We start from the raw sequence: 25,448 nt of genomic DNA, 5'->3' as shown, positions 1-25,448 counted from the left end.
TTTTAGTCACTGATTACCTCTACGAGATTCCTTGTGCTTCAACCCCATCTTTCCTGTTGTCCTAACCCTGATCACTTAGGCGTTAGGATACTGCAAATCGCCTTGAATTATCAGTTTTCTGTTAGACCCGTGTTTACCTAAAGAGCTTATTGCCTGTTTGCTTTATGCTAAGAGTCAACACCAGTATGGGTTCTGACCTAAGTGTAGAAGTAGTGTGGAAATGTGACCTTGTAATAATTGTGTTAGTAAACAAGGATATCAGAGTTTGAATTTGCATTTTGTTCTGAGAGACTGGTAATCTTGCATATTTTGTATGCTTGCGTTGCCACTACACACCCTACCCCCATCACCCTCACAAGCTGACTCTCTAAGTAGTCACACTTCGTTTATCAGCAAGCTATTTAACATTGGAAGGCAATGTACCTGAACATGATCCATGCCCTCAGCCAACCTCTGCACCAAACATTTCCAGCAAAGTCACTGAATAATAAGTAGGAGCAGGAGATCAATTTAGAATCTTTTTTGCCCTTCCATGTGTCAGGTCAGAGTACTCATGTAAGTTGGATAACACCAACCATTACCTGGCTGAAATTTGTTAAATTATCATGGATCAGGAACCAATGAAGTCTTCTGGACTGTATGTCTGTCCTTATTGTATTGCTGAGCACTACAGTACTATGCACAATCCAATGTCCTTTGTAGAGAAGGAGAATGGGAATAAGACAGTCTTTTTGTTCAAGATTAGCTTTTTTGGTTGTTCTGTCATGTAACACATGTTTAAACAGGTTGTTAACAATTGATCCTTTTTTGTATTCCTTTCCAATTATTTAGTGTGAACACACATGAATATGAATTACTAGAGAGCAATTGGAATTGCAAATAAATATATGCTTGTAAATACACGCGCAGGCGATAAAGAGACTTGTTAAAGTAACCAAAATCAGAAGCTATTCAATGCAGATACATTTCTATTTTTATGCAGAAAAGCAGAAATACAGATTTTTTTTGTTTATGGAAACCTCTATCTGCTTCTTCCTCCAAGATCAAACTGTATTTTGTGACTGGTATGACTGACAAGTAGACCACTTCTGGCTAGCTGCATCTTGGCTGCCAGGAGTGTCTTGCCCTTTCCCTTCAAAAGAGATCTTATAGATCCCACTCTGTTGCGGAAGGGTCTTTTAAATCTCCCTATAGTAAGTCAGCGCTTAACTTCGACTTACTTAACATTATTTCACTTAAGTAGTGTTAAGCACTTTCATAGTAAGAACTTACCTTGTAGAACTGTTTAAATCATTGAAAAGCATTTTTGCAGGCTTTTTGTATCTACTACTTTAAGAATTCTAAGGGAGTGGATAGCAGGGAGTTGTGGGGGAGCAGGCTTTAAAACAGCGCCAGGTTTAAAAGGAGGCCTGGTGTAGACAGCGGGCAGCCGAGTGAGAGGGAAGCAGAGTGAGCTATTAGGGCTTAGGAGCAAAAGGGCTGGGGAGAAAAAGGGCCAGGTAAGTTCGTGTTGAAATTTTCAATACTACTACAGTGAATAGTGGAGGGGCATGTGATGTGTTGTTTCTGGATGATGTGGGAGCTGGTGGACCCCAGGGTCCTTCCCAGTGACCATGTCTGCAGTCAGTGCAGGTTGCTGGAGGAGCTCCAGCTCAAGGTAGATGAGCTGGCCTCTGAGCTACGGACACTGAGGCTCATCGGGGGAGAGAGGGTGCCATTGTCAATGGGGTGCAAGTGACATCCACCCCCCCTAGACTGGCTAACTCTAAGGGTCAGGAACAAGAGGGGGCTGCTGAGCGGAGGAAGGAGGGTGGGGAGCGGAGGAAGGAGGGTGGGGAGCGGATGCCTCAGCCTCTCAACCTGCATAACAGGTTTGAGGTTCTTGCTTCCAGTCTGGACGAGAACGAGGGAGGTGAGGTTGGTGAGCAAACTGCACACGGTCCAGTGATGCAGACGCAGGACATAGGCAAAGAGAAGGTGAAAAGGAACATAGTAGTAATTGGGGATAGTGAGGTTAAGGGTATTGACACTGTCCTTTGTCACAATGACAAAGTGCACAGAAGGGTGTGTTGTCTGCCTGGTGCTCGGGTCCGGGATGTCGCATCTGGGCTGCAGAGGAACCTGGAATGGGAGGGTGAGAATCCGGTCGTTGTGGTACATGTGGGTGCCAACGACATAGGCAAAATGTGAACTGAGGATCTGGGGAGGGAGTATGAAAAGCTGGGAATGGAATTAAAAAGTAGAACCGACAAGGTGGTTATCTCTGGGCTACTGCCTGAAATGAGTGCAGACGGGTGTAAGGTTGATAAGATTAAGGAAGTGAATGGGTGGCTCAGGGATTGGTGTGGGAGGAATGGGTTTGAATTTATGGGGCATTGGCATCAGTATTGGGGTAGGTGGGACCTGTTCAGGTGGGATGGGGTTGGTCTGAACTGTGCTGGGACCGGAGTCCTGGCGAATCGTGTAAATAGGACTGTAGACAGGGCTTTAAACTAACTAGGGGGGGGGTGGGGGGGAGGGTGCGAGGGTAGGTGACATTATGGGGTCTAAAGTTAAGGAGAGGGTACAGGTAAGGGAAGAGGCTGAGGATGTCCCAATAATAAAGGGAGTAGGGGGCGTGAGTAAGGCTGGTGGCGTTCTGGCAAATAGGGTCCAGGTGAAGGCTGGGATGAAGGCACTTTATCTAAATGCACGAAGCATTCGGAATAAAGTGGATGAGCTGGTGGCGCAGATCAGCACAAATGGATATGATCTGGTGGCCATTACAGAGACGTGGCTGCAAGGTGACAGGGGCTGGGAGCTGAATGTCCAGGGGTATCAAGTGTTTAGGAAGGATAGGCGGGAGGAAAATGGGGGGGGGGGGGGGGGGGGATGCGTAGCTCTGCTGATTAAGGATAGCATCAGGGTGGTAGCAAGGGATGATATAGGAACCAAAGAGCAGAAAGTGGAATCGTTGTGGGTGGAGATTAAGAACAGCAAAGGGAGGAAGACGCTGGTGGGTGTCGTCTATAGGGCCCCGAATAATGATCTGGAGGTGGGGCGGGCTGTTAACACGCAAATAAGTGCGGCGTGCAGGAATGGAACGGCGATAATTATGGGGGATTTCAATCTACATATTGATTGGTCGACCCATGTTGGACGCGGTGGGCTCGAGGAGGAGTTCTTGGAATGCTGCCGGGATAGTTTCCTTGAACAGTGTGTGTTGGAGCCGACGAGGGAGCGAGCTATCTTGGATCTGGTGTTAGGTAATGAGACGGGTAGAATTAGGGACCTTGTGGTGAATTTTCCTCTTGGGGAGAGTGATCATTGTATGGTGGAGTTTCTGGTGCAGATGGAGGAGGAGAAAGTGGGTTCCCGGACGCGCGTCCTTTGTTTGAACAGAGGAGAGTACGGTAGGATGAGAGAAGAATTGGCGAATGTTGACTGGGGGAGCACGTTGGAAGGTAGGTCTGCTGAGGAGCAGTGGAGGATCTTTAAGGAGATCTTTCTTGGTGCTCAGCAGAAATTTATTCCGATGGTTAAAAAGGACCGTAGGAGGAGAGGTAATAAGCCATGGATAACGAAGGAGGTGAAGGAAAGTGTTAAATTAAAAGCGGAGGCGTTTAGAGTAGCTAAGAGTTGTGGGCAAGAAGAGGATTGGGAGAGGTTTAAATGTCAACAAAGAATGACAAAGAAGTTGATAAAGAAGGGTAGGATAAACTATGAAGCTGGGCTAGCGCTTAATATACAAAAGGATAGCAAGAGTTTTTATAAATATATAAAAAGGAAGAGGCTGGCTAGGGTGAACGTTGGACCCTTAGAGGATGAGAGGGGGGACTTAGTGGTAGGGGATGGGGAAATGGCTGAGGTCTTGAATAACTTTTTTGTTTCGGTCTTCATGGAGGAGGACGTGAATAATTTGCTGGGTGTTAGCAATAGAAAGGTGGTAGGACTGGAGGGTCTCAATGACATTGTTGTTACTAGAGAGGCGGTGCTCGACAGACTGGAGGGACTGTTTGTGGATAAGTCCCCAGGACCGAATGGTATGCATCCGAGGGTTCTGAAAGAAGTGGCGGAGGTGATAATGGATGCCTTGGTGGTTATTTTCCAAACGTCGCTGGATTCCGGGGAAGTGCCGGAAGATTGGAAAACGGCTAATGTTACGCTGTTGTTTAAGGAAGGTGGCAGGCAAAAGGCAGGGAATTATAGGCCGGTTAGTTTAACGTCTGTCGTGGGTAAAATGTTAGAATCCGTCATCAAGGAGGAAATAGCGAGGCATCTTGAGAGGAATTGCTTGATAGAGCAGACGCAGCACGGTTTCGTTAAGGGGAAGTCGCGTCTGACAAATTTATTGGAGTTCTATGAGGATGTGTCTAGGTGGATAGAGGAGAGCCAGTGGATGTGGTCTTTCTTGATTTTCAGAAGGCGTTTGACAAGGTACCTCACAAGAGGTTATTGCAGAAGGTCAGGGGGCATGGAGTTGGGGGTAGGGTGTTAGCGTGGATAGAGGATTGGTTGTCAAATAGGAGACAGAGAGTGGGGGTTAATGGGTGCTATTCGGATTGGCGGTTGGTGACTAGTGGAGTGCCCCAGGGGTTGGTGCTGGGGCCTCAGCTATTTACCATTTATATAGATGATCTGGAGGAGGGAACCGAGTGTATGGTGTCGAAATTTGCTGATGACACCAAGATTGGTGGAATGTCAAATTGCACGGAGGGTGTGGAGAGTCTGCAGAAGGATCTAGATAGGCTGGGCGAATGGGCCAGGAACTGGCAAATGGAATTTAATGTTGGCAAGTGCGAGGTGGCCCACTTTGGTAGGAATAATGGTAGGAAGGACTATTACTTACGGGGCGAAAAACTGCAGCAGCGACGGTGCAGAGGGACTTCGGGGTCCTTGTGCATGAGTCGCAAAAACCCAGCCTGCAGGTGCAGCAGGTGGTCAGGAAGGTTAATGGGATGCTGGTCTTCATAGTGAGGGGGATTGAATATAAAAGTAGGGAGGTCTTGCTGCAGCTGTATAGGGCACTGGTGAGGCTGCAGCTGGAGTACTGTGTGCAGTTTTGGTCGCTGCACTTATGCAAGGATATTTTGGCCTTGGAGGGAGTGCAGAGGAGGTTTACTAGGCTGATACCGGAGTTGAGGGGGTTGAGCTATGAGGAGAGGCTGAATAAACTAGGCTTGTACTCGTTAGAGTTTAGAAGAATGAGGGGAGATCTCATTGAGACATATAAGATGATGAATGGGATGGATAGGATAGAGGTGGAGAGGCTCTTCCCGCTCAGAAAGGACAGTAGGACTAGGGGGCACAGCCTCAAGATAAAGGGGGGGGAGGTTTAGAACGGAGTTGAGGAGGAACTTCTTCACTCAAAGGGTGGTGAATCTCTGGAATTCTCTGCCCGTTGAGGTGGTGGAGGCTGCCTCGCTAAATATTTTTAAGACGCGGGTTGATGGGTTTTTGATAAGCGAGGGGATTAAGGGTTATGGGGAGAGGACGGGAATGTGGAACTGAGCCACGACAGATCAGCCATGATCTTATTGAATGGCAGGGCAGGCTCGAAGGGTTAGATGGCCTACTCCTGCTCCTATTTCTTATGTTCTTATGTAATATATCTGCTTAATGTTGCCAGATTCACCTTAATGTAATTTGCCACAGATGCTGTCTTTTATGTGGCCTACCTGCTCACGTGAAATTCTTGCAATGCTTCTGCTCTTGCCCTCAGTACCTCTTCCTCCGAATCCTGCACTTGTTGACTTCCACCCTTTTTATTTCAGCTGTCTTCTTACTTTAGTCCCTGAAGTCTGTTCTTGAACTGCTCCTCTTCTGGCTGCTAGCTTCCCTTCTGAACTCTGACTGAGGTCCTGGCCTCCATTTAATAGTGTTTTATGATTTGGAGTAATGTGACTTTTTTTTTGATTAGGCAGCCGCTGTAACCTTCCTCCTAAGTTCGTGTCTCCTCCTGGAAATCAGACTTATGCACTTAACATTGGCTCCTGGCTTGTGTTGAATTGCACAGTGAAGCTATTTTATGATCAGAAGTTCAACTGGTGTGAGCCAAGCATCGAATGGAGTAAGGATGGATATGTGATCACCAACAGTAGCAAATACACCTGCACTGAGGAGACCAGGTAATGTGTTGTATGAGCTTATAGTTCCCATTTTTCTGCTGCGGTATAAAGAGACAATTAACATGACACTTGCGTCATGCCATCTGTCTATCCATGGTAACTATCCATCTCAAAGTTCTTTAACAAAATCAAACTTTGCTGCATTTTATCTTCCCCCATCATATAGGCTCTCAACAATTACTATCAATTGGATATGAAGAATGTGCCACACAAGTGAGGTGCATCTTCTGAATTTGTAACCTGGGATCAGCATTTGCATGGCATGGTGACAAAAGGAATTGATTGAAAATTGTAAATGTTACAGCACAGAAGGAGATCATTCTGTCTATCATGTCTATACCAACCAACCCTTTTGTAGATACTTAATTAATCCCAATTTCCTTCTTTTCCCGTAGCCCCAGTATGCTTTCCCTTCAAGCACTTATTTAGTTTTCATTTTGAATGGCAGTATTGATGTGGAATTTGCTTCCACCACCCTTTCAGCCAAAATCTAAGCAATTCATTGTAAAAAAAAATAAAGTTTCGTCATCTCATCCCCCATTCTTTTCAGGACATTCAGCAGGTGGGCATCTTGCCAATTACTCAAGATAAGTTTCCTCTTTCAGGAGGTTCTCTGGACCAAGAGGACCAGAACTGCTTACACTCGCAGTCACTCTAATATCATTAATAAGGACCTGTTGTTAGAATCAACAGGACCTCTGTGTCCCCAGACTTGCTCAAATCTTTAGCCATTTGCGGCTTCACCCGGGCCCTCCCTCAAAAATGTTAAGGCCGTTATATTGCGACGTAGTGCGAGGGAAGGAAAACAAATGAGATAAAAATTCAACGCTGCTCATAAGAAAGGAGCATAATGAGAGTTCTGCAACCATCTCAGGAGCACCACATTCACATTGGTGCAATATATGAGAGGTAATGGGGGAATATGATATGAAAGAGGCATATGACATGCCTAGATAGCTGAGATCATGTGGATCCCTTGAAGAGTACAGAGGGCATAGGAGTAGAGTTAAGAGAGAAATCAGGAGGGCAAAAAAGGGGACACAAGATTGTTTTGGCAGATAAGGGAAAGGAGAATCCAAAGAGCTTCTACAAATACATAAAGGGCAAAAGAATAACTAGAGAGAGAGTAGGACCTCTTAAGGATTAACAAGGTCACCTATGTGTGGACCCACAAGGGGTGGGTGAGATCCTAAATGAATATTTCTCATCAGTATTCACTTGAGAAAAGCATGGATGTCAGGGAACTTGGAGGAATAAATAGTGACGTCTTGAGGAGTGTACATATAACAGAGGAGGAGATTCTGGAAATCTCAAAGCGCATCAAGGTAGATAAATCCTCGGGACCTGGTGAAGTGAATCCCAGGACATTATGGGAGGCTAGAGAGGAAACTGTGGGTGCCCTAGCAAGGATATTTGAATCATCGATTTGTCACGGGTGAGGTGCCTGAAGGTTGGAGGGTGGCAAATGTGCCTTTGTTTAAAACGGACTGCAGGGGAAAAGCCTGGGAACTACAGGTTGGTGAACTTCATCTCTGTAGTGGATAAGTTGTTAGAAGGTATTTTGAGAGACAGGATCTACAGGCATTTAGAGACATAAGGACAGATTAGGGTTAGTCAGTATGGCTTTGTGAGTGAAAAAAATCATCATGTCTCACAAATTTGATTGAGCTTTTTGAAGGCGTAACCAAGAAGGGAGATGAGGGCAATGCAGTTGACATTGCCCACATGGACTTTGGCAAGGCCTTTGACAAGGTACCACATGGTAGTTTGGTGCATAAGGTTAAATCTCACAGGATCCAGGGTGAGGTTCTAAATCGATACAAAATTGGCTTGATGACAGAAGACAGGATTGTCCTTTAAACTTGAGGCCTGCGACCAGCGATGTGTCTCAGGGATCGGTGCTGGGTCCGATGTTATTTGTCATTTATTTTAATGATTTGGATGAGAATTCAGTAGGCATGGTTAGCAAGTTTGCAGATGATACCAAGATTGGTGGCATAGTGGACAGTGAAGAAGGTTTCTAGATTGCAACAGGATCTTGATCAATTGAGCCAGAGGGCTGACGAATGGCAGATGGAGTTTAATTTAGATAAATGTGAGGTGATGCATTCTGGTAGATAGAAGCAGGGCAGGACTTACTCAGTTATTGGTAGGCAGTTGGGGAGAGTTATAGAATAAAGAGATCAAGGGGTACAGGTTCACACTCCTTGAAAGTGGAGTCACAGGTTGGCAAAGTGGTGAAGAAGGCATTTGGCATGCTTGGTTTCATTAGCCAGAATATTGAGTACAGGAGTTGGGACGTCTTGCTGAAGTTGTACATGACATTGGTAAGGCCACACTGTGTACAGTTCTGGTCATCCTATTATAGAAAGGATATTATTAAACTAAAATGAGTGCAGAAAAGATTTACTAGGATGCTACCGGGACTTAATGGTTTGAGTTATAAGGAGAGGCTGGATAGACTAAGACATTCCTCCCTAGAGTGTAGGAGGGTTGGGGTGATTTTTATAGAAGTCTACAAAATAATGAGGGGCATAGATCAGCTAGACAGTCAATATCTTTTCCCAAAGGTGGTAGAGACTAAAACTAGAGGGCAGAGGTTTAAGGTGAAAGAGTCCAGAGGGGCAATTTTTTCACACGGAGGGTGGTGAGTGTCTGGAATAAATTATCAAAGGTGGTAGTAGAGGTGGGTACAATTTTTGTTTTTAAAAAGCGTTTAGACAGCTACATGGGTAAGATGGGTAGAGAGGGATATGGGCCAAATGCAGGCAATTGGGACTAGCTTAGCGGTTTTAAAAAAAAAAGGGTCAGCATGGACAAGTTAGGCCAAATAACCTGTTTCCATGCTGTAAACATCCATGACGCTATAATAGTTGAATCATATTGTACTTTAATATTCTGCAGATCAGTGAATACACAATTTAAATTACGTGCAGATTGGAGTCTGTGAAGGAGCAACAGGAACAAAGTGGATGCATTTCCAATTCAAATTAGGCATTTCAATCCCATTTGGGCAGGAGAGGCAGTCTTTAGTTGGAGGTGGGGGCATATAGCATTTCAGTGCAAGTAATGAGAACACTGCTAACTTTTGTGCTGTTGAAGACTTTGGGCAATGAGTACTTGCCGAGACAGCGAAGGGACTACAACGGCATCTGGGAATCGAAAAATCAATGTCCAGGTGGCTGGATGAACGATATCTATTAGTTTCCAACTCTAGCAGGATGGCAAAGTGACAGATTTTGTAGTGGGTATATTTACTATGTCGTTTTGGTATGAAATTCTCTCATTCTGTCACCGATGGAAAGTGGGTAGGAAAGTATATTCTCTCCCATTCCAGTAGAGGGGAGTATTTTTTGACTGGGAGTGGGAAAGTATAAAGGCATTAAAATATCATGATGGGTCTTTATTGGAGCAGGGAGGGATAAGAAACTATATGTTTTATATTTTTCAATGTGCAGTGTTGGGGAGGGGGTCAGTGCATTGAACAAAAACTAGGGCCTCCCTGCTGATTATTTTCTATGTTATCTGATCATAGAATCATACAACGAAGACAACCACTTGGCCCATTGAGCATGTGCTGGCTTTTTAAAAGAACTATCCATTTAATCCCATGCCCTGCCCTTTCTATATAACCCTGAAAACTTTCTCCTTTTGTATATTTATCCAAAACCCTTTAAAAATTATTGAATCTGTTTCCACCATTCCTTTTTGTACAGTGTTTACCGGGTCATAACAAATTTCTTTTGTTTTGAAAAAAAGCTCGTCCTCGTTGTTAATCTTCAAATACATTGGTTTACATGGTATTCCTCCTCCTGCTATCCTGATGGTGTTGAAATCAAGACACCTACTATAGATCTTACAGTACCTCCAAAACTCCTTGCCTCCCACTCTTGTTTTTTATCCTGTATAATCTATGGCTCGGCTTCACCTTGTTGCCACTTTTTCTATTGGCTTTATCTTCTCTTCTGTTTATCCTTAGTGTATTCTGTACCATTTGCCTAAATCCTGCATTCAGGATTTTCAATTTGAAAGAAATATAATGAGTACTGCAACGTTACTCAATCATTGAGCAAAGCATGATCCTGTTTGCACCTGATATCCTTACTATTATTTGTGTGGACTGTTATCAGGCAGGGGAAAACTGGCTAAATTTCTGTGCTTCCTAGCCCAAGAGCATTGAGGCCAATTGTATCACCCCAACTGCTCTCCTATCTATCGTCAGAAAACTCCACAGCAAAGCAAGGAGTCAGCCTGGGATCTCCTGATATGTTTCTTGGTATCACATTGGTGCCATTGAACAGTTTATTATTGTTGCAACCCTTTGTCCATTGATAGTCTTTTACTACAGACATTGTGGTTGCATCTGACATTTTAATGTGTCTCTGTATTAAATAAAAGCCCATTTGTATTTTAAATCTTTTAAGTTAATTCCAGTGTGAATCCAGATTCAGCAATACTTGTTCTGTCTGTGCAAACTAGCTGATATTACCTGTACATGCTACAAAATGCTCTTGTCCAGCAGATATTGCTGACTAGTCATTGCAAGTGTGGCTCCAGCAAAATTAGCTTCACCATCTGCACTAATATTAGAAAGCACCTTACTGGCAATATAGATAAATGTACTTTGTCATATTACTTAACAGATTTCAGAATGACTGTTGAAAACACTGTGCTAGACATGTTCCTGCTCTCAAGAATGTGGTTAGATTCTGCTCTTACTCATTTCGTTTAATTCATCATATGTATTAGTGTACAGTGAAATGTAGTGTTTCTTGCGCACTGTACAGACAAAGCATACCGTACATTGAGAAGGAGAGAGTGGCGAATGTAATATTACAGTCATGGCTAGGGTGTAGAGAAAGATCAACTTAATGCAAGGTAGTCCATTCAAAAGTCTGATGGCAGCAGGGAAGAAGCTGTTCTTGAGTTGTTGGTACATATCCTCAAACTTTTGTATCTTTTTTCCAACGGAATTTGGAAGAGAGAATGTCCAGGGTGCGTGGAGTCCTCAATTATGCTGGCTATTTTTCCAAGGCAGTGGGGAGTGTAGACAGTATCAGTGGATGGGAGGCTGCTTTGAGTAATGGACTGAGCTTCTTCATGACCCTTCATAGTTTCTTGCGGTCTTAGACAGAATAGGAACCATACCAAGCTGTGATACAACCACAGAGAATGCTTTCTATAGTGCATCTGTAAAAGCTGGTGAGAGGTATAGCAAACATGCCAAAATTCTTTAGTCTTCTGAGAAAGTAAAGGTGTGGTGGGCTTTCATAACTATAGTGTCAGCATGGAAGGACCAGACAGATTGTTGGTGATCTGGACACCTAAAAACTTGAAGCTCTCGACCATTTCTACTTTGTCCCCACTGATGTAGATAAGAGCATGTCCTCCACTACACTTCCTGAAGTCAATGACTATCTCCTTTGTTTTGTTGACATTGAGGGAGAGATTATTGTCGCCGCACCAGTTCACCAGTCTCTCTATTTCTTTCCTGTGCTGTGACTCGTTGTTTGAGATCTGACCCACAATGATGGTGTCATCAGTAAACTTGAAAATAGAGTTGGAGGGAAATTTGACCACATAGTCATAGTTGCATAAGGAGTACAGTAAGGGGCTGAAGACATAGCCTTGTGGGGCATCATGGAGGAGGTGTTGTTGCCTATCTTTACTGATTGCGGTCTGTGGGTTAGGAAGTTCAGGATCCAGTCGCATGGGGAGGCGCCAAGGCCCAGGCTACAGAGCTTGGAGATGAATTTTGTAGGAATAATGATGTTGAAAGCTGAGCTGTAGTTGATAAATAGCTGACATAGGTATCTTTGTTATCTAGATGTTCCAGGGTTGAGCGTAGGATCAGGGAGATGGCATCTGCTGTGGTCCTGTTGCGGCGGTAATCTGGGAGGCCAGAATTGATTCATGTTCATGACTAACCTTTCGGAACACTTTATAATGATGGATGTCAGAGCCACCAGATGATTATCATTAACCATCTGGTGGCACATTGCCTGGCTTTTCTTTGGTATTGGGATGATGGTCATCTTCTTGCAGCAGAAGTGACCTCAGATTGGTGTAAAGTGAAGTTGAAGATATTTGCAAATATCCTCACCAGCTGATCCACACAGGATCTGCGTTCTCGTCTGGGTACCCCATCTGGGCCAGTTGCTTTCTGTGGGTTGACCTTTGAGTAGGCAGCTCTGACGTCTACAATAGTGATCTCGGATACCGGTTTGTCCGAGGCTTCTGGGGTGGATGGTGTGCTCTCGCTGACTTCATGCTCAAAACAGGCACAGAACGCGTTGAGCTCATTGGGGAGGGGTGCATTTGTGCCAGTATTTTTATATGCCTTCATTTAGTAGCCTGTTATGTCTTGCGGGTCTTGCCATATTTGGCGGGAGTCCACTTGGCTAGCCTGGGACTCTAGCTTGGTCCGGTACTGTCTCTTGGCTTTTGCTGGAGATGGCTCGCTTTCAGCTGCTGGCCTGAAATAGTTTTTCCAGTTGGGCAAGTTGAGCATGATGACAGCCTTCTTGTCCACACAGACAATGTTATTGGTGTTTCCATGGTGCTTTTTATCTCCTGTTACATACCATTATTGTAGAAAATTATCAATCAGTAACTAATAAAGTACATAGAGCAAACAAAAAACATTTGAACACTGTGTATTTCATACCATTCTCCCAATAGAAATGCAAAAAGCTTGGAGTACATTTGCCTCTGTCATGAATGTGAGTATTGAAATCACACCTCCAAAATAGTGTCAGTTTGAACAAAGTTAAGCACAGGAACAGGCCTTTGGCCCTCCAAGCCTGTACTGATCATGATGCCCTAACTAAATTAAAAAAAAACCTTCTGCCCTTATTTGATAGGTATCTCTCTATTCCCGATTCATGTACCCATCCAGATGCCTCTTAAATGTTGCTAATGTGCCTGCTTCCGCCACTTCCTCTGGCAGTGCATTCCAGGCACCCACCATTCTGCGCGAAAAACTTCCCCTGCACATCTCCCTTAAACTTGCCCCCTCTCGTCTTGAACCTGTGACCCCTTGTAATTAACACTTCCACCCAAGCAAAAAGCCACTGTCTATGCACCCTGCCTGTGCCTCTTGTAATTTTGTAGATCTCTATCAGGTCTCCTTTTCAGTCTCCATCTTTCCAGTGAAAACAATCCTAGTTTATTCAACCTTCCCTCATAATCAACACCCTCGAGACCAGGCAGTATCCTGGTGAACCTTCTTTGTATTCGCTCCAAAGCTTCCACATCCTTCTGGTAGTGTGGTGTCCAGAACTGCACGCAGTACTCCAAATGTGGCTTAACCAAGATTTTGTACAGCTGCAACATGATTTTTCGACTCTTGTATTCAGTACCCTGGCTGATGAAGGTAAGCATGTCATATGCCGCCTTAATCACCTTGGCCACTTGCGTTGCCACTTCTAGGGAACTGTGGACCTGCATGCCCAGATCCCTCTGTATGTTAATATTCCTAAGGGTTCTGCCATTTACGTTATAATTCACACCTAAATTAGATCCTCCAAAATGCATCACCTCACATTTGTGCATTTTAAACCCTGTGCCATTTCTTTGCCCAAGTCTCCAATTTGTATCCTTTTATATCCTCTGACAAGTATTATCAAATAAACCGGTTGGACTAAAACCTGGTGTTGTCAGACTTTTTACTGTGTATCCCTGCCATTAACAGCAACTCCACCAATCTTCGTGTCATCTGCAAATGTACTAATCAGACCACCCATATCTTCCTCCAGATCATTTATATATTCAAATAACGGAGGCCCCAGTACTGATCCTTGCAGAACACCACTAGCTACAGGTCTTCATTCTGGAAAAACCCCCTTCCACAACTACTCTGTCGCCTATAACCAAGTCAGTTCTGTATCCATCTAGCCAGTCCACCCCAAATCCAATGTGATTTTAGTTGTGCCAGTCTACCATGTGGGGCCTTGTCAAATGCCTTACTAAAGTCCATATAAACTACATCCACAGTCCTTCCATCATCAATTATCTTTGTCAGTTCTGCAAAAAACTCAAGTTGGTGAGACATGACCTTCCTCATACAAAACCATGCTGCTTGTCATTAACTAGTCCATTCTCTTCCAAATGTGCATATATCCTGTCCCTCAGTATCTTTTCCAAAAATTTCCCCATCACTGACTTCAGGCACATTGGCCTATAATTCCCTGGATTACTCTTGCTTCCTTTCTTAAACAAGGGAACAGCATTGGCTATTCTCCAATCCCCTGGAACCTTGCCTGTGGGCAAAGAGAATGTGAAGATATCTGATAAGGCCCAGTTATTTCTCTGTTTGCCTTCCGCAGTAACCTGGGATAGATCTTATCCGACCCCAGGGGAACATGTCAACCTTAACGCAATTTAGGATACCCAACCCTTCTTCTTTCGATATTTTGACGTTCTCCTACAGTGTTCACGTACCTATCCATGACCTCAACATCCATCATGTCTTTATCCTTGGTGAATATTGATACAAAGTACTCATTAAAGATCTCACCAACTTCCTGTGGCTCCATGAATAACTTCCCTTCATTGATCTTGAGTGGACTTGCTCTTTCTCTTGTTATCCTCTTGCTTCCAACATATGCATAAAAAGCCTTGGGATTCTCCTTGACCCCTGTTTGCTAAAGACATTGCATGGCCCCTTTTAGCCCTCCTAATTCCACGTTTAAGTGGCTTCCCACTTTTGCTATACTTCTCAAAGACTTGATCAGTTTTTAGATGCCCAGACAAATCATATGCTTCCTTTTGACTAACCTTACAATTTCTCTTGTCATCCATGGTCCCTGAATCCTGCCATTTTTGTCTTTCGTTTTTACAGGGACATGTCTGTCCTGCACTTCAATCAACTGGCCTTTAAATGCCAGACATGGATTTGCCTTCAAAAAGCTGCTCCTAATCCACATTCCCCAGTTCCTGCCTGATGTTACATTTTTCTTATTTACTAATCAACAGTGCAGTCAGCTACATCTGACAATGTGTTTTGATGCATTGCTGTAAAGTGGAAGAAATGTCTAGTAGGGCCTGTGACGTTTAACATCCCCAGAAATACCTGTTCAGCATTCTTGGATTTGGCCAGTTGTATTTTAGATTTGGAAAGAACAGAATAAACTGCATTTGTCACTGCATTTTTGGTGATGTCCCAGATTCTGTCAGTTGTATCATTATAAGGATGGGTGACGAGAGCCTGAGCTGGTGACAAACATTTTTTAACAAAAAAAAGTCAACTGATTTCTTTGTCTATATTATGAATGTACTTGTGGAATATTTTTAGTAATCAGAGTACTACCTATCCCTTACTCTGAAAGAAGTACCTTCCTCTTTAAGAACTAAACTATAATTTGGGCTAATTCAGTCATCGGCTTCAGATTCCTCAATATTTCAAGATTAAAGTTCCATTTGATTCCAGAAGATGATTTCCATCTTTGGTTTGTCTATGACATTGCCCAGATTTAAGTGTTATACAGCATCTGACATTGTCGAAAAGGAATCTGAATTGAGTTTACTGATAAATGAACGGATACCCAATGAGGCGCAGGGTGCATGGATTAGGTCCAGTCTCTGGTTCGTAGTGAGTTAATTGATCTCAGCCAGAGCAGCAACTAAGGTACTACAAGGGACTAGCAGGGAACAATTAGCCCTAGTCCCTAAACCTGATGATTATACATTATCCCTACTGTAGAAATTGCATCAGGACGTATGGTGAGAACAGTATAGGCAGAGCTATGATGTTCCCTCAATTATTCAATTGCTGACTTCATCTACACTCATAGAAGTAATGGGGTTGCCATTCTTCCCAGTGTCTATTGAATTGTAACCTGACAAAACAGATAGATGACCAGATATATTTTACTTTCTGATAGCAGTCTACCTCCCTGAAATTATATTCACTAGCCCAAGTACCAGCCTTCCTTGTGAAGTCATTGGCAAGAAATATTAACTGTTGTACCATGGCAGCACAGTGGTTAGCACTGCTGCCTGACAGTGCCAGAGACCCGGGTTCGATTCCCAGCTTGGGTCACTGTCTGTGTGGAGTTTGCACATTTTCCCCATGTCTGTGTGGGTTTCCTCTGGGTGGTCTGGTTTCCCCCACAGTCTAAAGATGTGCAGTTAAGTTGATTGGCCATGCTAAATTGACCCTAATTTTGGGGGGGATTAGCAGAGTTAATATTGCAGAGTTACTGGGATAGGGTGGGATTGTTGTCGGTTCAAATGGCCTGCATCTGTACCAGAGGGATTCTATGATTTTAAAAGCAAAGCAGTTAACCTGAAGCTCTCTTCAACTGTACGTTTCACAAATTTAAAAACAGCAATCTAATTCTGTTATGGATCTGGATAATGAGATTACTCAAATCACACCAAATGTGAATGATGTTTCTTCTCAATAGATACCAACTTTAAGTAGAGATTTAAAGGCTGTTTAAAGTTTTTTTTTAAAAAAAGTTATTCATGTCACAAATAGGCTTACATTAACACTGCAATGAAGTTACTGTGAAAATTCCCTAGTCGCCACACTCTGGCACCTGTTCGGGTATACCAAGGGAGAATTTAGCATGGTCAGTGTACCTAACCAGCATGTCTTTTGGACTGAGTTTGTTAGATACGAAGAGATGAGTAAGGGTGGGGGTTCCAGCCATGGTGAGAGTGAGTTAGGGGCAGCTTGTGGATTAGAAAGGTGGAGCGAGGTGGCAGTGTTGCAAACGCAGAAGGAAGTAGGCTTGATGACGGATTTTGAAACTCGGATCCGTATGAAACAGGACACTGTCTTAGAGCTTCTTCATCATTGAATTAAAGTGAAGATGTCATGTAGGTAACACAACAACCAATTTTTATACAAAATCCCATAGACAGATGAAGTAAATGGTTTTCCTGTTGTTGGTTGAGGAATAAATATTCAGTAAGCCATCAGAACTTTCCTCTTCTTCAAACACTGCCACGTAAATTTTTACATCCACGTGAATGGCATCAAATCAATAGGTGAGGTTTTACGGCCTCGCTCATCCCAAAACTCTAAAATCCCACCTGAAGTCAATGGATCTTCCCATTGTCCACCCCTCGCCTGCTCCGATTCCGCTGCAGGCACGGTGATAAAATTCAGGCGTATGTCTCAAATGGCCTCTTTCTGTACTGTGCTATTCCATGATTCTATCATAAGACAATGGCCTTGGTTTATCTCAGTGAAATACAGCACCTCTCCAAATACAACACTCCCCAGCTATTGCACTGGACTGTATGATCAATTTCTGGAATGGGGCAAGAACTCACAGCTTTGTAACTCAGAAAAAAATGACCATTCTACCTGTGAGCCAAGACTAGCACAGAATGAAATAATTCTACTTCTGAATGATGTAGGAACATGGAAATATACAAGCTATCATGCAATAACCCCAGAGGAGATATGACTCTGAAATGGGACACATACAGCTGAGGAGGCCAGAGCCGAGGCTGATATTGGACTCTGCATTGTTAGTTAGGTAATGTAATAGAATCCTTTTCATATTCTTGTTCACCAGGTTTAATAATAATGCTTCAGAGAAGTTTCTCTCCAGTCTTCTGAATGTCAGCATGACGGACGAGGGTGACTATGGGATCTTCACCTGTTTCATAAGAAAGGAATCGGCAACCTTCACATTACAGAGAGAAAGTGAGTCAAATGCTACCAAACTCTTACTAGTGTCAGCATTAAGGACAAAGATTATTCTTTCTGATAGGTGTGGATCCTCATCGTTTGCCTGTAATAAGGTGTATTTTCAGGGCAGAGGCTTATGAATTCTGATGCTAAGGGAGTGCATGGTATGGACAGTACCCCATTCGCCAGCACTTCCATCCTTCACGCTGATCAGTAAAAATTCACAGCAATAAGACATCTAAACCAATAGAGCTTGAGACATCAGTATTCGGGGAGTAGCCAAGTATTTCATTTTGAGTAGGCTGAGAAAGGAGGGCCCCAGATAGCCACTGCTTGTTCTAGTTGGTCTATACCAGACTAGTGTATGATTTGTTATTTACTGTTTATTTTTCCTTGTTGTAGACAATGCCAGTCATATGCCAGCAGTACTGGCTGCTGTCCTGGTGCTGTTTACATTACTCCTGGCTGGGTTACTGTATGTGAAGTGTCGACTCAATCTGCAACTCTGGTACAGAAACAAATACGGAGAATTTGAAGTCAATGGTAAGTGTTTCTTTTTGCTTGAGGTTGTTTTTGTTTTGAAAAAGCTCCAGAATGGCTATCCCTAAATCCATCAGCAGGACCTCTTTCAACCTCTGGCTAAACGATCTGGAAAAAAAATCCTTAAACTATGTTAAAGCAGAACACCATGAATGCTGGAATTCTGAAATATTAATAAAGGCTTGATGGAAATGCTCAGTAGGTTAGGTAGTGTCTGTAGAGAAAGAAACAGAGGTAATGGCCAAAATCTTCCATCTTCCTGTGCTGCTGATAGAGTTTTGGCTGGAACAGGTCCCACCATGGACGAGACCTCAGAATCTCACCCAGGTTTCAGGTTAATAACTTTTATTGGAACAGCTGATTGGTTCTGATAAAAGGCCACCACTTTGAATGGTTAACTCTTCTTTCTCCAGAGATGTTACCTGCCAAGTTAAATGTTTCTAGTATTTTACGATTTTTATTTCAAGTTATCCCTCAGTTTCTTAGCAGCTGACCAATGATCTCGACTATTCTGCAAGCTCAAGGTGGGACATGTTATGATCAACTTTAGCTCTTTGTGTGTGTTGTTAAGACACCGAGTGTCAACAGAACATCTTATTTTAGTATCATAACTAAATCCTATCAAGCTCTCGCGTGCACATTGCAACAAAAGCCGTTGAATACAGTAAAGTCCTTCCTTTTGTGACGTCCTTGTTCGAACACTGCATCACATGAGCAAATTTTGGTTAACTATGTTTTCTTATCCCGCTCTCCTCTTTCTCTGAGGAAGTGGCAGCCATAACGGATCAGAGACCTCGGCACATTTTATTGGGGAGATGTGTCAGAGTCCCTGCAAGTGAATTCCTTCCATTAGTCCTGGTTGTGGACATTTAATTTTCTTTGTTTTAACTACCTTTCTGACAGGTAAGAAGCGATTATCAGGAATGGTTAGCTGAAGTGCAGTCCACAACACACATTAATCTAGAACCAAAAGAGAAAATGCTGGAAAATTTTAGCAGATCTGGCAGCACCTGTAAGGAAAAAACATAGAGCTGATGGTTCGAGTCCAGATGATTCTTTCATCAAAGCTTTGACAAGCATCATCTGGACTCTTAACATCAGCTCTTTTCTCTCCTTACAGATGCTGCCAGACCTGCTGGGATTTTCCAGCATTTTCTCGTTTAGTTTCAGATTCCAGCATCTGCAGTAATTTGCTTTTATTTAGACATTAATCTAGAAATGTCTGAATCTCTCCATCCAGAGCTGCAATAATGACTGTTCAATTTTGTCTGCCAGTTTTGAGGTGATTCATGTTTTCTTGAATGAGGGTTGTCTGTGAAAATTTTCAATGCCTGTCTTTTATTGCTCAGAGGCTCCCTCTATCTGTTGTATACAGGGACTGTACCGCAATTTGCTATACAGTAAGTACGCAAACCAACGCTGTCCTCTTTATTGCCGGAACCTATCTAATTGCCTCCCATTGAAAAGCATGTTCATCATTCATGATTTTGCCATTTGTAAGATTTAGCGGGAACCTAACCTGTGCAAATAGTGGGACTTCGCTGTTGCGGTCAGAATCTCTGGATAATTTTCCTGCCCCCAAGCCAGGCCAGTGAGGGCAGTAATAGTGCCCCTGAAATCAGCTCCCACAGCATCATCGGAGACTGAATCTGGGACCTTCCTGCTTTGTATGGTTTAATTGTGCACCCACTGGTACAATACCTATGAAGTAGCTGGAAATATGCACTCAGGTTTGTAACTGTCATTCCTATCATGACTCAGTGTACATTGATTCATGATACGTTAAAAGTCAAAATTCTCCAGCCTTCTATAAATGTTTTCACACATTGAGGACAACTGCTCAAAATCAAAATCAAAGACGGTAAGTGTTCTTCATAATATGGGTGCGTGAGAGTGAATCTTGTTACTTGGTGAGTTGCTGCAGTGCACCTTGTAGATGGTACACACTGCTGGCAGGTGGGGAGATAGTGTGATGGTAGGTCTACAGAAAGCAGCACAAATCCAACCCATCCACTTATTGTCCAATTGGACCACTCTCAATCATCAACCAAGTGATGGAAAGCATGGTCAATGGTGCTATCATGCAGCACTCAGTAGTAACCTGCTCACTAATGCTCGGTTTGGGTTCTGCCTGTGTCACTTGCCTTGTCGCCTCATTAAAGCCAAAGTCTAAACCTGGATAAATAAGCTTAACTCAAGAGGTGAGGTGAGAGTGATTATTGACAGCAAGAAGCTTTTGATCAAGAATGTCATCAGGAAGACCAAATAAATTTGAAGAAAATGAGAATCATGGGGGGAATCTCCATTGGTTGAGGTGATAACTGGCACAAAGGAAGGTGGTTCTGGTTGTTGGAGGGCAATTATCTCCATCTCAAGACATTGCTGCAGGAGCTCCTCAGGTCCTAGGCCCAGCCATCTTCAGCTGCTTTATCACTGACCTTCCCTCCCCCCACCCCCATCCTAAGGTCAGAATTGAGGACTTTCATTGATTGTGCAATGTTTAGCACCATTTGTGGCTCCTCGGAGATTGAAGTAGCCCATCTCCAAATGCAGCATGATCTGGACAATATCCAGGTTTGGATTGATATATGGCAAGTAACGTTCATGTCATGTTAAAGTAATTCCCATCTCCAACAAGAGAGAGTCTAACCATCTCCCCATCATTTACAAATCCATTACCATCTCTGAATCCCTCACAGCCAACATCTTGGGAGTTCATTGACCAGAAACTGAATTAGACCAGCCATATAAACACTGGCTGCAAGGGCAGAGGCTTGGAATCCTGTAGTGAGTAACTCCCTGACTCCGCAAAGTTGTGATTAAAATCCTCTCCATTTGCCTGAATGAGTGCAGCTCCAACAAAATTCAAGAAGCACAATACCATCCAGGACAAAGGTAGCCTGCTTGATTTGCACACCATCCACCACTTTCATTCACTCGCTCCACTGACAAACCGTGGCAGCAGTGTGTACCATCTACAAAGTGTATTGCAGCAACTCACCAAGTAACAACTGTGGGTTGATCATGTAGTGTTACCTATGGGCAGTGTGCAGGCTCAGTGAGTCACTTTTCAAATCCAGTTGGCAATTTATTTGTCAAGAGACTAGTGTCAGGCTGTAGTTATCTACAGATGGTAAGAAAACTGGCAGATGATCTGTGAAATTGATTCAAAGCTTTGTTTTATAATGTGTTTTATAGAAAGTGCAGGAATGTTAATTTCTCCTTCTGATTTTTCTATTCCCAGATGGGAAGTTGTATGATGCTTATGTTTCCTACGTGTCTGCTGATGATGACCGGAAATTTGTCAACTTCATCCTGAAGCCACATCTGGAGAACAGATATGGATACAAGCTACACCTGGATGATCGTGACATTCTGCCGGGATCAGGTGCCCCTCCCTTTACACGAATCAGAACTAAGATATTGGGCCCCGAGCAGCACTATTTGACACAGCCCTTCGATTAATCATGGGTTACGTGGCTCAGGGAACAATGCTGACACTGACATTGTGGGACAGAATTCCATTTGGTGCCATGGTTACCTCACCAAGTGCTCGTTCTAGATGTTTCTGAATAGTGTGCATCAGTGGGCAGCTTGGTTATGGGGACGTTATCGTTGGGGCCAGTCTGTTCTCAAGTTATTGCAGCAGAAGTTACTGGATAATGATCAGATTCAGGAACCTTGGCTGAGTTCCTCTGTTCCTATCACAGAGACATTCAGACCAGTGTCTGTGTGTTCAGCATGACTGTTACCATTGGAGTTATCTTGGAGCCGCAAATTTTCCTCAGTATTTTGTTACCTTTACAACAATGTTTTTAAATCCAAAGCTCAACTGATGCTTGAAGGGGGTCAGTAAAGAATAATAGAACCCACAATGCAGCACTAGTACACATCTGAATCAACATAATTACTTCATAAATTTATTTGAGTAAAATCATCTTGGTGTAAACTTTTATGCTGTAACCTGCTGCTAAGATACAACAGTCCTTCAAGCTTCTTCATTAATTTACCATTGACTGCTGTTTCTTTCTTGACATAGAGCCCTCTGCAGAGCTGATAATGAACATTAGTCGCTGCCGCCGTCTGATTGTGGTGCTGTCCAAGGCATACCTGGAGCAGGATTGGTGCAGGCTGAACTTTAGGTATCTCCCACACTAAGTTAAGGAATAGCTAGGGATAGGGCAAAGTGGCACATTCTGTACAACAATTTCAAAGAAATGTGGACAGACACGTATCATGACGGGACAAGGGGCATACATGCAGTGGGTCGTGCGAGGGCTGCTCTTGGATGTTGCTTCGAGAGTTGCCTAGTGCTTCATGTCATTAGTGTATGCTTAAACTGGACCAGCTGACAGGCAACATGACAGCTCAGTGACTATCACTGTTTGCTGTGCAGATACATGTATTTGGGCCAGTGTCTGTGGGAGTTTGCACATTCTCCCTGTGCTTGCGTGGGTTTTCTCCGGGTGCTCCGGTTTCCTCCCACACCCCAAAAACGTGCTCTTAGGCTGATTGGTATTAACAAATTGTCCCTAAATTAGCCTTCCCTCAATCTGGTTATGGTTCCTTTATTGTGGAGTCCAATAGGCATAGACAAAGGTCACAGGTAGAAGAGAGCACTCACAATGTTAAAGTGGTGGCATGGGCTCGTTGGGCCGAAAGGCCTGTTTCCCATGCTGTGTTCTTTGTTCTTTGTTCTTTTATGATATAAATGAGTGATTTAACATGTTCTGCCAATTGGATCTCCAGTAGAGTTATACAGTCGAATTGATTGGGAGACAGGCCGAGAACGGTTGAGTCATTAACCTAATATCAGGATTTCTGGAACTCTGGCATCTCAGACAATTTTCTGTAACATGAGGAAAGTTGCAATGGGTCAATGGCATGTAAATCTCATCTCAACATAATATCCTTCAAAATAATGAATATGTTAAAGTAGTGTATATATAGGCTAAGCTATAGAAATACTGAACATCTTGTATGCTCTAAAAACAGTGTATCATGCTCCACCTCCATGCGGCTAATCATCAACCATTTTCAATAATAGATGCCAAGAAATACATTACTTGTCTGACCAGTTAGATGTTAAGTGGTAATTAATTAAACTGTTGACTTTTCTTGTCTACGGACTCCTGCCCATATTAGTGCTGTTTAAATTGAATTTTCCAATAGCATGTTAGGGATTAAAATGACAGGTCTGTATCTCCCAGTATGTTTTAGGAACTCGTGTACCCGGTACTTGTTCACAGATACCATCATCAAGGTAGTGTTATGTTTAGTAATGTGACACTGGCATATAAACAAGCTAGGAGATGCACCATAGTAATGTTAAACTGAAAGTGTTTAATGCTGATGTTACATTTGTCATAGTGGAAAATGTAATTTGTAAGTGGAACTGCACACATACATTAAGGAGGAAACACACTGTCTGAAAATGCAAAGAAGCTAGAATGGATCCTTGTGGTATTGCCCCGTATTTTTATACTGAAGAGTTTGAGTATTGGCCAAAAATGTTTGTTTATAGGTTTATAAATGTGCAGATCTTAAGGATGTGCGTAATGATTCATGGGATGAAGAGGGATTTATGTGTCAGATAATTATATCCAACTCCAACAATTTAGGATATATAAATTTTGTTTGATCCATGAACTACCATGGAGAAAATTTAGAGATTAGATACCAGGATATAAAAAGGATGGCATTTAAGTTTGAGTACAAGAGATGGCTCATGTTGGATACAACAAAAGCTTTGCATAGCTAGCATTGTGTGTGGATAATGTTCGGTGCAGCTAAGCTTTGGTATGATCCAGGTCTTAGGAGAAGGTGAAGGACAAATTCTGGTATGGTCAGGATACTACAAGACCTAGAGTTGGCCATGCAAGATTAAGCTAAGGCCTGGATTGATTGATTTGGTGAGGGTCCTACTGATTTGTGTTGTAGAGTTTGTTTATTATTCTGACGTGTACCTTGCCTTTTGCAGGGAAGCTCTATGGCAGCTGTTGGATCTCTCCAGAAGGCCTATATTCATAATGTTTGAAAGTCAGTACAGAGAACTATCTCACCCAGCGATTCAGCTTCTCAAAGCACAGAGGAAAAGCATTACTCTTCTACTCTGGACTTCCACGTCAATGGTATGGTAGTTCAACATCATCCAAGCTAAAAGTAACTGGTACCTGACCAAATCGAATAGCTTTGAAACCTCTATTCTGTGCACACTAGACCTAAATGGTCAAACTTGTACAGTAGCATACTAAAAGCAATAGGTAATGATTATACTTTTCTCTCGTGCCTCAGCCAGTGGTGAGGCAGATCTGGGTAAATTATTCCAGCTGAAACAGGGGAAATGGGGTGAGGCACAGTGATATACAGTCAAGATTAGAGATTCTCCAAGACTTTAGAATTAACGTCATAACACAGCACCCCTCAGTCCTGCAACCCCATCAAGTCAGACAACCATGCCTAGTTCAATGACAAGCAGCATAGGCATCCCTGAAAATAAGGAGCAAACCTGGCGAAGTTGCAACACATCATGCATGCCACATAACATTCTATAGCCAGAGCTTACTGTTGCTACACATGACAAATCCAGTCAAAGACAACAGGTGTGCCAATCACAGTCCTAAATGGAGGTGGGCAATAACAATATATTTTTTAAAAAAATCCAAAAACCCCTAATTTGACACCAAGCCACGTAATGAGATAAGAAGATAGATGATCAAAAACTTGGCCAAAGTGAGAGATTTAAAGGAACATCTTAGAGGAGCAGAGAGGTTTAAAGAGGCAAAGCGGATTAGGCCAAATCAATGGGATGCATTGTTTTGGAGCTCAGCACAAAAGCAGAAGAACATTCCCAACCATCTTCAGTCAGGAGTGATAGGTGGAATATCTGTCTTGGATTCCTGAGTCCATTACAAAGTCAGCCTTCAAGCAATTGGACAAATGTTGAGGGATGCAGAGGTCTGTGGGTTCAAGTAGTTATTTGAAAGTGGCAAGACACTAAGACAGCAAGTAACAAATCTACTGGGGTCTTGGGCTTCATATAGAGCAAAGAACAAAGAAAATTACAGCACAGGAACAGGCCTTTTGGCCCTCCAAGCCTGCATTGACTGTACTGCCGGACTGAATTAAAACCCCCTACCCTTCTGGGGACC

General features: G+C 43.1%; 1 protein-coding gene across 3 annotated transcripts in view; it reads left to right on the top strand.

Moving 5' to 3' along the window:
* The window catches only part of sigirr (single immunoglobulin and toll-interleukin 1 receptor (TIR) domain), a 57,734-nt gene that overhangs the window by 12,978 nt on the left and 19,308 nt on the right, over positions 1-25,448 (top strand). For all 3 annotated transcript variants that reach the window (XM_080190405.1, XM_080190406.1, XM_080190404.1), the window contains 6 exons: positions 5,900-6,107; positions 17,642-17,772; positions 18,160-18,300; positions 21,542-21,685; positions 22,337-22,439; positions 24,278-24,428. In XM_080190405.1, coding sequence (XP_080046531.1) covers positions 5,900-6,107; positions 17,642-17,772; positions 18,160-18,300; positions 21,542-21,685; positions 22,337-22,439; positions 24,278-24,428 — 878 coding nt within the window. The remainder of the gene's footprint in view (positions 1-5,899; positions 6,108-17,641; positions 17,773-18,159; positions 18,301-21,541; positions 21,686-22,336; positions 22,440-24,277; positions 24,429-25,448) is intronic.

Source organism: Carcharhinus amblyrhynchos, chromosome 6, assembly GCF_965287045.1.
Source record: "Carcharhinus amblyrhynchos chromosome 6, sCarAmb.v2.hapA, whole genome shotgun sequence".
NCBI lineage: Eukaryota > Metazoa > Chordata > Chondrichthyes > Carcharhiniformes > Carcharhinidae > Carcharhinus > Carcharhinus amblyrhynchos.
The sequence above is the reverse complement of the archived record's forward strand: the minus strand, read 5'-3'. Positions and strand labels throughout refer to the sequence as shown.